The sequence below is a fragment of the Anomaloglossus baeobatrachus genome, chromosome 2, assembly GCF_048569485.1.
Source record: "Anomaloglossus baeobatrachus isolate aAnoBae1 chromosome 2, aAnoBae1.hap1, whole genome shotgun sequence".
In the NCBI taxonomy this organism is placed as follows: domain Eukaryota; kingdom Metazoa; phylum Chordata; class Amphibia; order Anura; family Aromobatidae; genus Anomaloglossus; species Anomaloglossus baeobatrachus.
Genome location: NC_134354.1, coordinates 100324660 through 100340389, shown reverse-complemented (window position 1 = coordinate 100340389; position 15730 = coordinate 100324660). Strand labels below are relative to the sequence as shown.

General features: G+C 43.8%; 1 protein-coding gene across 1 annotated transcript in view; it reads left to right on the top strand.

Moving 5' to 3' along the window:
* CPD (carboxypeptidase D) overlaps positions 1–15730 on the top strand; it is a 151469-nt gene that overhangs the window by 84505 nt on the left and 51234 nt on the right. Inside the window, exons 7-13 of the mRNA XM_075335230.1 lie at positions 525–692; positions 5785–5894; positions 7687–7789; positions 8668–8810; positions 8884–9053; positions 10379–10696; positions 15436–15631. Of these exons, the coding sequence (XP_075191345.1) occupies positions 525–692; positions 5785–5894; positions 7687–7789; positions 8668–8810; positions 8884–9053; positions 10379–10696; positions 15436–15631 (1208 nt within the window). The remainder of the gene's footprint in view (positions 1–524; positions 693–5784; positions 5895–7686; positions 7790–8667; positions 8811–8883; positions 9054–10378; positions 10697–15435; positions 15632–15730) is intronic.

The window sequence follows — 15730 nt, the reverse complement described above, 5'->3', positions numbered from 1 at the left end:
GGACGACCTCGCTGGTAGGGAACACTATAGCACGCCTACGGGAAGTCGCTAACTATGTCGTTGTAATGGTGTCAAACAAACCGATGCATGCTGCACAGCGGGAAACAAAGGACCAAAAAATGGTCCTGAAAGATTTGTAGCAATCGGTGACCTCACAGCGGGGGGGGGGGGGGCCAGGTCGGTGATGCGTGTCACACACGCAATGTCGCTGGGGAGGTCGCTATTACGTCACAAAACCGGTGATGTTACAGCGATATTGCTAGCGATGTTGGTGTGTAAAGGGGCCTTTACACCTCATGTGTCACAAGTAGACACTTAGTGGTACTGTGTACGGAATACTAAACAGTGGACGAACACAAAATTAAAAGCTGTGAGAAAATATTTTGCATATATTTCCTTGTGAAAATCCTACATTCCTATTTCTTCAGATAATAAGAGCTTAGTTTCCCTTCTCGTGGATATTGCAGTGAGCGGCCTTGTGATTTAGCATTCCTAGTTACTATAACTCACTTCTCTCTGCGCAGGGGACCGTGACGGAGTCATTGGCAGAAACAACACCAACAATTATGATCTTAATCGCAATTTCCCTGACCAGTTCTTCCAAATCACAGACCCTCCGCAACTTGAGACGTTGGCTGTAATGAACTGGTTGAAAATTTACCCGTTTGTTCTGTCTGCTAATCTCCACGGAGGTATGTTATTCATTACTCTTCTTTATTGTGCCTTCCGTCTTATGCAAGAGTTACCCAGAACTGAAGAACAACACGTAACCTCTTCACCGCTCCGTGGAAGTGTTTGGATCAAAGTTCTCTTCAATTTACACCTGCATCATCCGCTCTTCTTTGCATTAGTGAATTGGGATATATATATATATATATAATTTCTTTTTTATTTTAAAGGCTTTATATTTCACTTTGCCTTATGAGAACATTCCTTAAAGTTGTTTTCCATGATCACAATATTGATGAGTTATCTGTGGTAAACCAACTCTTGGCTTGCCTACCAATCAAGAATTTTTAAGAGGCCGTGGAGCTCAGCGGGCACTTCAGCCTCTTATACTCTAATTATTGGTATATCATCTACATAGTAGCGGCTGTGTTCAGTTTATTGCACCATTGTCTGACTCAAGTGACTGAGACAATGTTGACATACCCAGCACAGTAACTACTGCGTAGATGGTGTGCAGGTGAAGAGCAGAAGATGCTGATCTATAAGGGATGACTAGCGTTGTCCTCAAACTCATCTGTTAAAGAGTTGACCACTACAACCCATTCTGATTTCATGTTTCCCTCAGGTAAAATAAAAAAAAGCCTTTACTCACTTCCCGTACCAGCGTGGTTTATGTTCTCAGGGCTCACATGTGGTTGTGCCCCCTCGTCTAGTCAGCCCCGACTTCTCTTTCCCAGTCTTCAGACCAAACGAGTTAGGCTCCTTTCACATTGCGTTTTTCCACTGTTATGGAGCGCACTGCGTTAGCGTGTGCTCTGTTTTGTGCCATTTTTTGCACATATACATTTCTGCAGACGGACACCCGAACGTAGTGGACTACGTTCGGGTGTCCGTCTGCAGAAACGTATATATGCAAAAAATGGCACAAAACAGAGCACACGCTAACGCAGTGCGCTCCATAACTGTGAATGGCCCTGTCGGGCGCATGCGTCTGGAACACGCTTTGCAGAGTGGGGGAGGGGCGGTTCGGACGGATGCTCCGTCGGGACCTGTGAACGTAGGGAAAAACGCAATGTGAAAGGAGCCTATATCAACAGGGAGTGAGCACTCTGGCTGCCGATCACATCCTGTTGATTGCGCCTCTATCCGAAGGTGGGGAGAGAGAAGCTAGCGCCATAGCGCCAATTGGATACTGGGAACAACCGCACGTGTGCCCCAGGAGCGTGAACCGTGGATCCACACTGGTACGGGAGGTGGGTATGGGCTTGTTTATTTTAGCTGGGGGAAATGTGGAATCAGAAGGGGTTGTCCTAGTAGTGGACAACCCCTTTAAGCATAGACGATTTAAAGGGAATCTGTCAGCAGGTTTTTGCTCCCCCCATCTGAGAGCAGCATAATGTAGAGACAGAGACCCTGATAACAGCAACATGTCTGTCACTTACTGAACTGCTGTTGTCATTTTGATAAAATCAATGTTTTCTCTGCTGCAGATCTTGCAGTTATACAGAGCTCATTAATATGGTGGACTACCTGCAGCACGTCAAGTAGCCCTCTAATGAAAATCTACTGCTGATTAAACTGATTTTATAAAAACTACACTAAGCAGCCCAGTAAGTGACACATCGCTGGAATCAGGGTCTCTGATCGTACATTATGCTGCTCTCAGGTTAGGTGGCGAAAACATGGTGAAAGATTCCCTTTAAAGCGGAAATGTATGATCGTATGCTTTGTTTCATGATATACTTGTATTCCCTATGAACTAAAGACCCCTTCAGACAGTGATAATCAGTTAACTTTACATTCAAGGGAGCTCTTGTTCATTCATTCAGTGATTGGCTGTTTATACTACAAGATGCATACAGCTGCACACTAAAAAGCCAACAATGTATAAGGGAACTGTGGAGTTGCATTACTGCTATAGGAATATATGAAAAAAGAGATATTCAGTTTATGTATTGGCCAATGCATGTAAGCCCGGAAACCAACGGCAAGGTATATCTCTGTAATCCGGGAACCTAATTTGAAATGCCACTATCTGGGTTAAAAACATCCATGTCTGGGCAGCTAGACTCCTGTTATAGAGGATATGAATGTCATTCGGGTGGGTCCTCAAATAGTGACCTAATCACTCTACAGGGACATTTTATCTATGAGTGGAATTGTTTCTCCCAGTTGTTAATTTATTCATACGTTTCCAGCAGGAGTCACTGAAGAATGTAAGTAATTAATAAACCTAATACTTCAGGAGAGTGGACCTATCCATGTTAAACAATACTAGTAAGAGATAGTTTAATGACTACTTTCGATTGAAAAGATTGTGCTGATTTCTACTTGTTCTCTTTATCTGTGTATACCTAGTGGCATACCCTTAAGCCCCTTTCACACATAGCGACGCAGCAGCGATCACGACGGGCGACCTGACCTTATCAGGATCTTGCTGCGTCGTTACATGGTTGCTGGTGAGCTGTCAAACAGGCAGATCTCACTAGCGACCAGTGACCAGCCCCCAGCCAGCAGCGACGCGTGGAAGCGACGCTGCACTTGGTAACTAAGGTAAATATCGGGTAACCATTACCCGATATTTACCTTGGTTACCAGCACACACCGCTTAGCGCTGGCTCCCTGCACTCCCAGACAGAGTACACATCGGGTTAATAAGCAAACCTTTGCTTATTTACCCGATGTGTACTCCAGCTACGTGTGCACAGAGCAGGGAGCCGGCACTGGCAGCGTGAGAGCGGCGGAGGCTGGTGACTAAGGTAAATATCGGGTAACCAAGGAAAGGGCCTCTTGGTTACCCGATGTTTACCGTGGTTACAGCTTACCGCAGGCTGCCAGACACCGGCTCCCTGCTCGCTTCAGTTCGTCGCTCTCTCGCTGTCACACACAGCGATGTGCGCTTCACAGCGGGAGAGCGACGAGCAAAAAAGCAGGACATTCAGCAACGAGCGGCGACCTCACAGAAGGGGCCAGGTCGTTGCTGGATGTCACACACAGCGACGGGACGTCGCTGCTACGTCACAGAAAATGGTGACTTAGCAGCGACGTCGCCGTCGCTATGTGTGACACCACCTTTAAACTCTTGAGAATGGGAGATTAAGGTTTCAGCATTAGGTGTGCAGTTTCATCAGACATAAGGAATTGAATTCCCAGCTTCATTGTCAAAGCCCCAACATTCATAAAAGAGCAATTCTGAGAACCGCCGTACCCTGAAACTGATGTACATGAACGTCCCTAATATATTTAGGTCTATTTATATTTTAGAAAGTTTTTTCCCAAAAATAATCAATTTATACCCTGTCCACTGGGTACTGGGTCTGACACTGGGACCACCTACAACCTCAAGATTGGGGCTCGGAAGCCCTGTCAGGAATGGACCCAGAGGTGTATATGATCAGCCTCTGCTTTCTGTGGGACTACCAAATCCAGCACTTTTCGGTGAATAGATTAGAAGCCATGTGTGCACACCTCCGCTCCCTTCCTGACAAGCGGCAGAACAGTGATCTCAGGGCTCACTGTCTCTTACAATCGCTGTGGGTTCCAGCAGTCAGACCCCAAGGGTTCAACAAGTTATTCTTTATAAATTGGTTGGGAAATTGCTTAATATTTTGGGAATAACTCTTTAGGTTTTAAGCTAAAGCTTGAAACCTATATTTTTGAACCTATATTTTGCAATTGTCACTTCCTTTGGAAAATTCCGTGCTCCTGATTAGTAATAGCCAAACTCGCAGATAATCTGCATCAGCGGGACTAACTGGATTTAAAAAAAAAACAAAAAACAAACCCAAAACTGTTCCAGCCTGGAATTAAGATTACCTGGTTATCTGGCCGGACGCTGGTCCCCATATAAGTCTGTGGGGGCTAGAAAGCGGCGCCTAGAAGGGTAGAAGGGATAGGAGGACTAGAGCAAGCGTGCTGTACTTACTGAGTCTCCGGTGTGGCTGTAACTGTTTCCAGGCCGCTCATTATTGCTCATCCATATTCACTGCTTCCCACGCCCACTGCAGTCAGACACTCCCCCATCCTGAGTGACAGTGTCGGACTGCAACCATCACAGACCCCATGGTGACGGTTGCTATCGTGGTGTAAAATTAAATAAACTAGAAAAAAAATATATATATTGGCGTCGGGTCTTATGATACCCAGCACAGATAAAGCATATGGCTACACGCTGCAGCCTGTAACCGTGTTCTTTAGTTTCACACCATGTTAGAGCCGCAGACAGGGTTTGTGATTGGTTGCACTTAGATGCTGTCACACAGGGTGGGGGGTGCGTCTGACTGCAACCAATCACCGAAGTCACCAGGATCAAAAGTGGAATGAGCGACCCGGGAGCAGTTACAGCCACGCCGGAGACTCTATTAGTAAAGAGCGCTTGCTTCAATCTTATTTTATTTTATTTTTCCTTTCTATTTTTTTTTTATATATATTCTTCCACAAGTTGCTGCATCCGGACCATTACCCAGAGTTCCCTGAGAACTCCGGGCCCGGCACTCTGGTACGTTTGAAACCGCGCGGATCCTTACTCTTACAGTCCTGGTACGCCCATCACAAGTCCTGCGTAATCCTATCTGCTTTGTAATGAAGGGGTCACCGTTTTCTTTCTTACTAGGTTTTGTATTGAATTTGCTGCCATCTCGTGTTAGACTAAGGGCCCCAGAATTAGCAGGACCCTCTGAGGTCCCCTCCGCAATCAATCAGTGGTTATAAGTTGGTGTATCCTATATACACTGTGCATCCCTTCCATGGATCATCTCTCGTATGTAACGTCTGCTTATGTTCTTTCAGTCGTGCCTCATGTTGCTCACGTGGGGGAACTTTAGTTGTTTCGTTTTGGTCCCCGTTCAGTGGGCCATTAACAGTTTAGTGTTATTAATGGAACAATTCAGGTAAACCAAGCACTTACACCTTGTCCGGGACCAGAGGGGGCGCTGTATGATGCTGGGATATAAAAATCACCCAGGGGGGTCCCCTTTGTCATGCACCGATCTCTCAGGTATGGTACAGTTATTTTAAAAGCTTTTTTTCTGTAATGTCTTCCTTTATTGTCCATCTGTGTATTTAGGTTCCCTCTTTTCACATGGATGTACTAACAGAGCTGACTTGTGTCTGCAGGTTCCCTTGTGGTTAATTATCCGTACGATGACGATGAAAAGGGCTTATCTATGTACAGCAAATCCCCAGATGATGCAGTCTTCCAGCAGCTGGCTCTGTCCTATTCCAAGGTGAGGCTTACAGCCACAAAGCACAGTGATCAGCCTGTGCCTGCGGGAGGCACCGTGCCATGGGAGCGTCTGTGACTGGGTCATACCTGCCTGTAATTAATATCACCCCTCCACCGTACCCGATGGATGCCATCATAAGCCACAAGAGCTATGAGAGTCCATCATGAGGCAGAGCTGGAGACCACAGCCTATCTGCTCCAGTGGCTCCTGTTATTTTGGGAGTCCAAGCTCATGAAGCCCCAATACAGTTCAGAGGTGTTTTCTAATATGATTTCATCCTTTTGTAGCTGTAGTATAATCCAGTGTTGGCCAATGCAAAAAGCTTTTTATGAGCTTGATTTATTCTTGTCCAAAGCAAATATTGGAAATCCTCCCAGAGCCGATATCCAGCACTTGTGTAGGTATTTTACAGTGCACAAGTCTGTAGCTGTAAAGACAAGACCATGGATTACACTGCTCTTTTTATTTATTTTTGCTCTGAAAAAGACAAAACATGGCAACTATCACTGGAATGGGATGAATGAAACGATTTTTAAATGATCTGATCTTGCATGAAAAAAAACTGGTTCTGAAAATTTTCCTTTTTAAAAGTTTCACCGAAAAGGACATAAATTCGGAAAAAAACTCGCCAGAAAAAAAAGCCACCAGCCGCCAACACAGGTCAAAATGGCAGATGCACTCACAGGATGCAGCCGGACCCCCATGATAAAGGTGGGGGAAACACAGGTGCAGAATACCGATGAGACAACCACTCACAGCCTACCAACTCATGGAGGGGGTGGTTGCTGGTTAACATTAAACATGCACACTAATATGTCAATGCACTTATATGGTGCTAGGCAGCCCGCTTGATCTAATAATATGGGAGTCATCAATAGGCTGTAAGCCAGACACTGTGCATTGCGCGTACCTGTGTGACTGGTGCCCTTTGTAGAACTTCATTAGTGTGCATGTTTAATACCAGCAATCACCCCCTCCATGAGTTGGTAGGCTGTGAGTGGTTGTCTCATAGGTATTCTGCATCTGTGTTGCCCCCGACTTTATCAAGGGGGGCACCCTGCATCCTGCTAGTGCATCTGCCATTTTCACCTTTGTTGGCTGGTGGCTTTTGTTCAGGTGAGTTGTTGTTTTTATTTTTTTTTTTTTCAATGTTTTCCTTTTTAAAAGATTCCCAACATGGAAAAATCTCTTTCGGAATGGTTTGGATATTGGTCTGATTGAGGCCTGAGTATTCACAGTATTATACCTCCACCATGTGGCAAAAATACAAGAATGCAGATACCGAGTTTTATTTATTTGATTTTTTTTTTCTTTTTATTATTACAGATTAATTCCCCCCTGGAGATATTTTTTTAAACTTAAATTTTTTTTGCAATTTGTTTTCACAAAAACTGTGCAAAGTTTGTATTTTACATCCTATTGTTTCCTAAATCATTATTGGTCTGTGAATGTCAGTTTTTACCATGAAACCCCCGAGACGGCATGAAAATAAGTCCCATCCATTTATTAGCAGTCTTATTCACTACAATGAGTAAATTTGTCTTTATTTTGTGTTTTCTCACAATTGATCCGTTAAAATAAAGGACATGTGAAAGGACACCTTGATTGTAATGGATTCGTGAGCGATCGGAGAAATAAATGCACATGTACCAAATAAAATAAAAAAAAAAAAGCCCTGAGTTGTACAACAGGTTACTACAGGCCAGAGTATTCTGTGTATGTGTTGGGTGGAGGGGCAAAATAGCATCAGTATATTAAGGTTCACTTAAAGTAATTTTTGTGTGTTTAATAGGAAAATATTAAGATGTTCACTGGCAGTCCATGTAAGGAGATCTATCCCAATGAGAATTTCCCTCAAGGAATTACCAATGGAGCAAATTGGTATAACGTCCCAGGTAAGAGATCACTAGTTGTGCTGCTGCTATGTGGTAGTTGTAGTTGTGCTTGTTGTGATTGTTGTTGTGGTGGTGGTTTTAGTTGTTGTGCTGTTGGTTGTGGTGGTGTTGCTTGTTGTGCTCTTGGTTGTTGTTGTGATGGTGTTTGGTTGTCGTTGTGGTAGAGTCGGTTGTCATTCTGGTGGTGATGATGTTGGTTGTTGTGTTGGTTGTAGTTGCTGTGGTGGTGTTGGTTGCTGTGCTTTTGGTTGTTCTGTTTGGTTTTGGTTGTGGTGTTGTTGTGGTGGGCTGGTGTTGGTTGTGATTGTTGGGGTGGTGTTGGTTGTCGTGCTTTTGGTTGTTGTGTTGCTTTTGGTTGGGGTGGTGTTTTTCTGTTTGGGTGATGTTGGTTGTGGTGGGCTGGTGTTGGTTGCGGTTGTTGATCATCTGTTACTAATCAGTGACAACATATTACATATCTTTGGTAAACGTCTTTGGCTTGTATGATGGCATGAGATGATGATGGTGAGTACATATATGAAAGAGCTATAGGAAAAGTCTGTGTATGTACGTAAGTAGTCTCCTAAATCTCTTTTGCTTAGTATACGTGTGGCACTTAAGGCCCTGTCACACACACAGATAAATCTTTGGCGGATCTGTGGTTGCACTGAAATCGTGGACATATTGTTCCATTTGTACACAGCCACAAACCTGGCACTGATTGTCCACAACTTCACTGCAACCACAGATCTGCCGCAGATTTATCTCTGTGTGTGACAGGGCCTTTAGAGTATTTCCAGGAATAAATTCTTCCATCAGTGTAATGCTTTCTGATTCCTCTTTATCGTAAATGATTGCATATAAAGGCGGAGTGTGACCTTTTCCATTGTACATGGTAGGTGGCATGCAGGACTGGAACTACCTGAACACTAACTGCTTTGAGGTGACGATTGAGTTGGGATGTGTGAAGTATCCTTTGGCACCAGAACTTCCCACTTACTGGGAAAGCAACCACCGGTCGCTGCTGGCCTTCATACAGCAGGTGGGTCCACGCTGGCCGATTTTTCTCTTGTCCTATATTATGTGCAGAACACTAACATTGACTCCTTGTTTAGGTGCACAAGGGCATCAAAGGGTTTGTGCTCGATGCCACAGATGGAAGAGGCATTTTCAATGCTACAATCAGTGTGGCGAACATTAATCACCCAGTGACCTCTGACAAGGCCGGGGATTACTGGAGATTGCTGGTCCCAGGAACGTATAAAGTCACGGCCTCCGCGAGAGGGTACGGATCTCTCCAGTTATCTGTGTGTATGGATATGTAATCTTGATTCTTGTTGGCACTTTAATCCCTCATTCAATCTCTGCAATATTATGGGATACAATGCAACTGTATAGGAAAAACAGAGACCAAGTAGAGCGGACCTCATATTTGTTGTAATATACATGGACCCCATAGAATATATACAAAAACTTGTGAACAAGAAAGGGTATTTATCATGGTTTTTTTTAAGTAAAACTACTGTACCACAGTTGTGAAAAAGTTTACAGTTTTTATTATTACAAAAAGTGCAAATATCAAAAATCACATGTGATGACAGTTAGTAGTGAGACATACATAGTTAAAATCCAATTAGATGAGACAGAGAGAGAAAAAGGTCTCAGGGAGGGAGACAGACTACCCCTTAACTAAAACTGGTAAGAAAGTAGTATTACTATATCCCGGGGGGGCATATAAGTAACCAAAAGATAGCAATAGTATACCCCCTGGGCCATAAGGTCCAGATCAGGGCCTGAATACACCAGTATGTAACACCGCCAGAATAATCTCAGAGGAAAAAAAAAAAAAGTCATATAGTGGTGCATAAAATGGCACCTGAAGGACCTACCTGTGGTATGTATAGCACCCAGAAAGGGAGTCTGTCAGCCTCACATGTGGACCCGGTCCCAACATGTGTTTCGCATGTGCTTCAACGGGTCCACATGTGAGGCTGACAGACTCCCTTTCTGGGTGCTATACATACCACAGGTAGGTCCTTCAGGTGCCATTTTACCCACCACTATGACTTTATTTATTTTTTTTCCTCTGAGATTATTCTGGTGGTGTTACATACTGGTGTATTCAGGCCCTGATCTGGACCTTATCCTGTTGGTTACTGTTTAATGTATGGACATTCCATCACTCCACTAGCCCAGGGGGTATACTACTGATATCTTTTGGTTACTTATATGCCCCCCCCCCCCCCGGGATATAGTAATACTACTTTCTTACCAGTTGTCGTTAAGGGGTAGTCTGTCTACCTCCCTGGGACCTTTTTCTCTCTCTGTCTCATCTAATTGGATTTTAACTATGTATGTCTAACTACTAACTGTCATCACATGTGATTTTTGATATTTGCACTTTTTGTAATGTGAAAAAGTATACAGTTTTTATTAACTGTGGTACAGTAGTTTTACTTAAAAAAAAAAAAAAAACCATGATAAATACCCCTTCTTGTGTACAAGTTTTTGAATGCAACTGTATAGTAGACTTTTACCAGCAGGTCAGACGATCATACCTGCTCCTCCGTGCATTCACCATGTCATAGTAGTTTGTGTTTTCCCCCCCAGATACGTTCCTATTACAAAAATGGTCAACGTGACAGAAGATGAGGCCTTGGTGACCAACTTTACACTTAATCGCTCCGGCACTGATTTACACAAAGAAGATAAAGGAAAAGTATCGGTGATAGAGGCAGAAAAGCCGGACCCCAACACACAGGAATTTGAGACCCTCATTAAGGATCTGTCAGCAGAGAATGGTCTGGAGCGCCTGCTGCTGTCCAGCTCTAGTGACATCGACTTATATCGCTACAGGCCTTATCATGACCTCTCCGAGTCACTACGGGGGCTGAATCTCAACTATCCAAACATTGCTAAACTCACAAGGTATTATTCATCTTATTTTATGTTGCAAAATATATGGACAGTAAACTTTTAATTTAATGCTTTCTTTCTCCTCTGACACAAAACCTGTAGAAAACCATGTTTCTATTACCTCCACATCAAATTAACTGGGGGGTTTTCACATCCATTCCATTGTGTCCAAGAAGTTCCACAATTCTCATGCTCTGTCACAACCCTTTGCTCATGAGTTGGCGATTCTGCTTTTATCAGCGTTCTGCCAGCATTATTGGGTCTAGAACGTCCGGCCATTCATTTCCTTGCATGCAGTATGCCTGCCTTTGTCCAATGGACTCATCTGAACTGAAAGCCAGTCTTTCTCATGACTGTATGCAGTTTAGTACAGACTTGTGCAGAAGAATAGATACAAAGACCCCGTCTTCCACTTAGTGTAATCTTTCTCAGCAATAATTGGACAGCAAATCATACAGAAGTAATTCCTCTAGTGACTCAGCACTTTAAATTGAATTATTAATGGGAACCTGACAGTTCCCCCGTGCCCTCCCATCCACCATCTTTTACACATTTATTACTAAATATCCTGCCTAACCAGCCCTTTTAACCCCTTAACGACCGCGGGCCGTAAAATTACGTCCTAAATGACATAATCTTACTGCCCGCGGTCCTCCGGCGGCAGCATGCCGCGATCGGCACACATCTCAGCTGATTTTCACAGCTGAGATGTGTGCCTGCTAGGCACGAGCAGAATCGTTATCTGCTCATGCCGATTAACCCCTTATAATGGCGCTGTCAATACATGACAGCGCCATTATAAGCGCAATCGCGGTAAAGTTTTACTTACCGCCGAAACCGGAAGTCACGTGACGCGATCACGTGACTCCCGATAGTTGTCATGGTAGTACAGGGTCATGTGATGACTCCTGTACTACACATGAATTGGTTTCACTTTCGCTGTGCCCGGGGCACAGCAAAAGAGAAAGACAGCGTATCTGCTGTTTACAGCCTTCCAGCTGTGATCAGCAGATACTGCAGAGCGATCGGAATGCTGATCGCAATAGCCCCCTAGGGGGACTAGTAAAATAAAAAAAAAAAGTAAAAAAATAAGTTTTAAAAAATTAAAAAAAAACAAAAAAACCTAAAAGTTCAAATCACCCCCCCATTCGCCCCATTGAAAATTAAAGGGTTAAAAAAATAAAAAATATACACACATTTGGTATCGCCGCGTTCAGAAACGCCCGATCTATCAAAATATAAAATCAATTAATCTGATCAGTAAACGGCGTAGCGGCAAAAAAATTCCAAACGCCAAAACGACGTTTTTTTGTCGCCACAACTTTTGCGCAAAATGCAATAAGAGGCGATCAAAACGTAGCATCTGCGCAAAAATGGTACCGTTAAAAACGTCAGCTCGAGACGCAAAAAATAAGCCGTCATTGAGCCTAAGATCCCGAAAAATGAGAACGCTACGGGTCACGGAATATGGCGTAAAACGTGCGCCACTTTTTTCGGACAAACTTCCGATTTTTTTTTAACCCCTTATATAAAAGTAAACCTATACATGTTTGGTGTCTACGAACTCGCACTGACCTGAGGCATCACACCCACACATCAGTTTTACCATATAGTGAACACAGTGAATAAAATATCTCAAAAACCATAGTGCTATCGCACTTTTTTTGCAATTTTTCAGCATTTGGAATTTTTTTGCCATTTTCTAGTACACAATATGGTAAAACTGATGGTTTCATTTAAAAGTACAGCTCGTTCCGCAAAAAATGAGCCCTCACATGACCATATTGACTGAAAAATAAAAAAGTTACGTCTCTCAGAAAAAGAATGGCGAAAAAAAAAAACGGAAAGCGAAAAATCGGCCGGTCGTGAAAGGGTTAAACTGCCTGACACACAAACACATATTGAAAAAAAGATCTTTATAAAGTCCATTTTTCTTATGCTGATTAGGCCTTTGATTAGTAGATGGGGCGTTAATTCCCTAGACTAGTCTGCCCTCTCCACGTTATCACTCCTCCTGTGGGAATGATAACCTGATTTGCAGAGACTAGGCGTCATCGCCAGCTCTCTATAAATCCCGCACATGGCTTTATTCACTAACATCATTGCGCCCCTGAAGCCGGGTGTACGCTTCCTGGCTTCAGAGAAGCGCTGCACATGTCTGAAAGTTAAGAAGTCGGCGATTTCACTTCTGGACATGCACAGTGCCCCACTCATAAGAGGACATATACACCCATCTTCAAAGGTGTGATGACGTTGCTGAAGAAAACCGGATGCATGCACGGGATTTGCAGACAGCTGTCTATGACACCGGCTCTCTGGAAATGTCATGGCCACAGGGGCATGATAATTTGTAGAAGAGGGCTGACTAGTCTGGGGAACTAACGCACCATCGACTAGTCAAAGGCCTAATTACCATAGGAAAAACTTTTTTTTTTTTTTTTTTCCAATATGTGTTTTAGGGTTCAGGCTGTATAAAGGGCACATTAGGCAGGGTATTTAATAATAAATATGTAAATGCTGGTGGATGGGAAGGCATGGAGGACCCATTAGGTTCCTGTTAAAGGGTAAAAAAAATAATACATGTTTAAATAATGTGATTTGCAGATTGCTTATATATTACATCTTGTTGAAAGCTTCTATACATTAGACTAAAGTGATCAGAATTGCCCCACGTCCTGTATATGGGGTTCTCCCAACCCTGCCCCCAGATGTCTGGGGAGAGAAGGGCATGTCCTGTTGGGTGTCTGACAGCCGATCTCTGCAGTAAATAAGCCGCCACCAGAGGAGACAGTCAGCGGCTCCCATATACCACACAGGAGCACTCAGCTGTGCCGCCTTCCTGTGTATGTGTGTGTGGGGGGGTGTCATGAGATGGGTGTCAGATGAACGATGTATGGGCATCGGGGGCTTTAGTTGTCAAAGTACAAACACCAGGTACAGCTGGTATAAGATGGTACAGGAATGTGAGATGTCCAGAGTGGTGGGTGCTCTAACTTAACATGGGTGAATGGACTATTTAGCAACGCCAGACAGCCCATGAAAACACTGGAAAGGTGGCACTGTTTGGAAGGGGGGGGGAGGGCAGAGCCACGTTGAATTTGTTAGGTAGTTAGGCAATTTCCTTACTTTTTATGCTTGCACTACAATGGCGTAGGCGTTTAGGTTGCAACCCGTTGCCTTACAAACTAAAGAATGGTCTAAGCTGAAGTTTGGGAGAAGGAAAGGGTATAATCCCGAATCTCCTGCGGCATGTACAGAAGAATTTGTTATATATTTTTAACAGCTTTGATTGCAGTATAAGGCTATGTGCGCACAGTGCGTTTTTCGTGGCGTTTTTGCGCGTTTTTCAGGTGCGTTTTTGGCCTCAAAACTGCATGACTTTGCTTCCCCAGCACAGGCTGAGTTTTCATTTTTGCTGTCCGCACACAACTTTTTTTAAGCTGCGTTTTTGAGTTTAAAAAAAAAATGAACATGTCAATTCTTTCCTGCGTTTTTCTGCGTTTTCCCCCATGCAATGCATTAGAAAAACGCAGAGATCAAAAACGCAGCCAAAAACACACCAAATCGCGGTAAAAACGCATGCGTTTTTTGACGCGGGTGCGTTTTTGTGCGTTTTTAGCGGCCAAAAACGCAGCGTCAAAAAAAAAGCAGTGTGTGAACTTAGCCTTAAACCGCATAAGATAACAGAAGGAACCGAGATTAAAAGGGTCCTGTGAGAACAGGAACAAATAATGACCTTCTGATTCCAAAAAATAAGAAACATACTCATTGCAAAAAGATTAGTACATGCCCTTATTATCTCCCGCCTGGATTATTGCAACCTCCTGCTCTGTGGCCTCCCTTCTAACAGTCTCGCACCCCTACAATCTATTCTAAACTATGCTGCCCGACTAATCCACCTCTCCCCCCGCTACTCCCCGACCTCTCTGCCAATCCCTTCACTGGATTCCCATTGCCCAACGACTCCAGTTCAAAACACTAACCATGACCTACAAAGCTATCCACAACCTGTCTCCTCCCTATATCTGTGACCTAGTCTCCCAGTACCTACCTGCAAGCAACCTTCAATCCTCACAAGATCTCCTTCTCATTTCCTCTTCCCACCATCGCATCCAAGATTTCTCCCGTGCCTCCCCCATACTCTGGAATGCTCTACCCCAACACATCAGACTCTCGCCTACCTTGGCAAGCTTCAAAAGAAACCTGAAGACCCATCTCTTCCGACAAGCCTACAACCTGCCGTAACCCTCAGTCTGATATAGCACCGCACAATCAGCTCTACCCTCACTTACTGTATCCTCACCCATCCCTTGTAGACTGTGAGCCCTCGCGGGCAGGGACTTCTCTCCTCCTGTACCTGTCTGTGCCTTGTACTGTTTATGATTATTGTACTTGTCCCTATTATGTACACCCCTTTCACATGTAAAGCGCCATGGAATAGATGGGGCTGTAATAATAAATAATAATAATTGTGTACAGAAGTGGAGAGTAACACTCGGGGGAACCCATCCTAGAAAGCAAAGGGTATTAAATAACGCGGGACAGGTTACATGAGGAAATAATAGTAGGGAGCGGCATAATGGGGTCTTTCTATTCGTGCAGCCTTTCTTTATGTGGTGTCATTATATTTCATCACACTTTTGGTCTGGCATTGATCTGTTTGATATATTACTGTGATCGGCTTTATCCTTGGCTATGACTATTCTTTTTGAGTTATCCCAGCATTACCCCCGCTCTGTGCTTATTCTTAGGTTGGGTCAGAGTGTTGAATTTCGCTACATATGGTCCTTGGAAATATCAAATAAACCAAACGTTTCGGAACCAGACGAGCCAAAGATCAGATTTGTTGCGGGTGTTCATGGCAATGCGCCAGTCGGCACAGAGCTGCTATTGACTTTTGCAGAATTCCTTTGCTTGAATTATAAAAAGAACAGCGCAATTACGAAGGTGAGATTGGTGTCATTATGGGATATGTGCATTAGGCCTGTGCAAAGCATTTCATAGGGAAAAACTGTTATGTCTGAACGGGGAAATGCTTTTCAGATA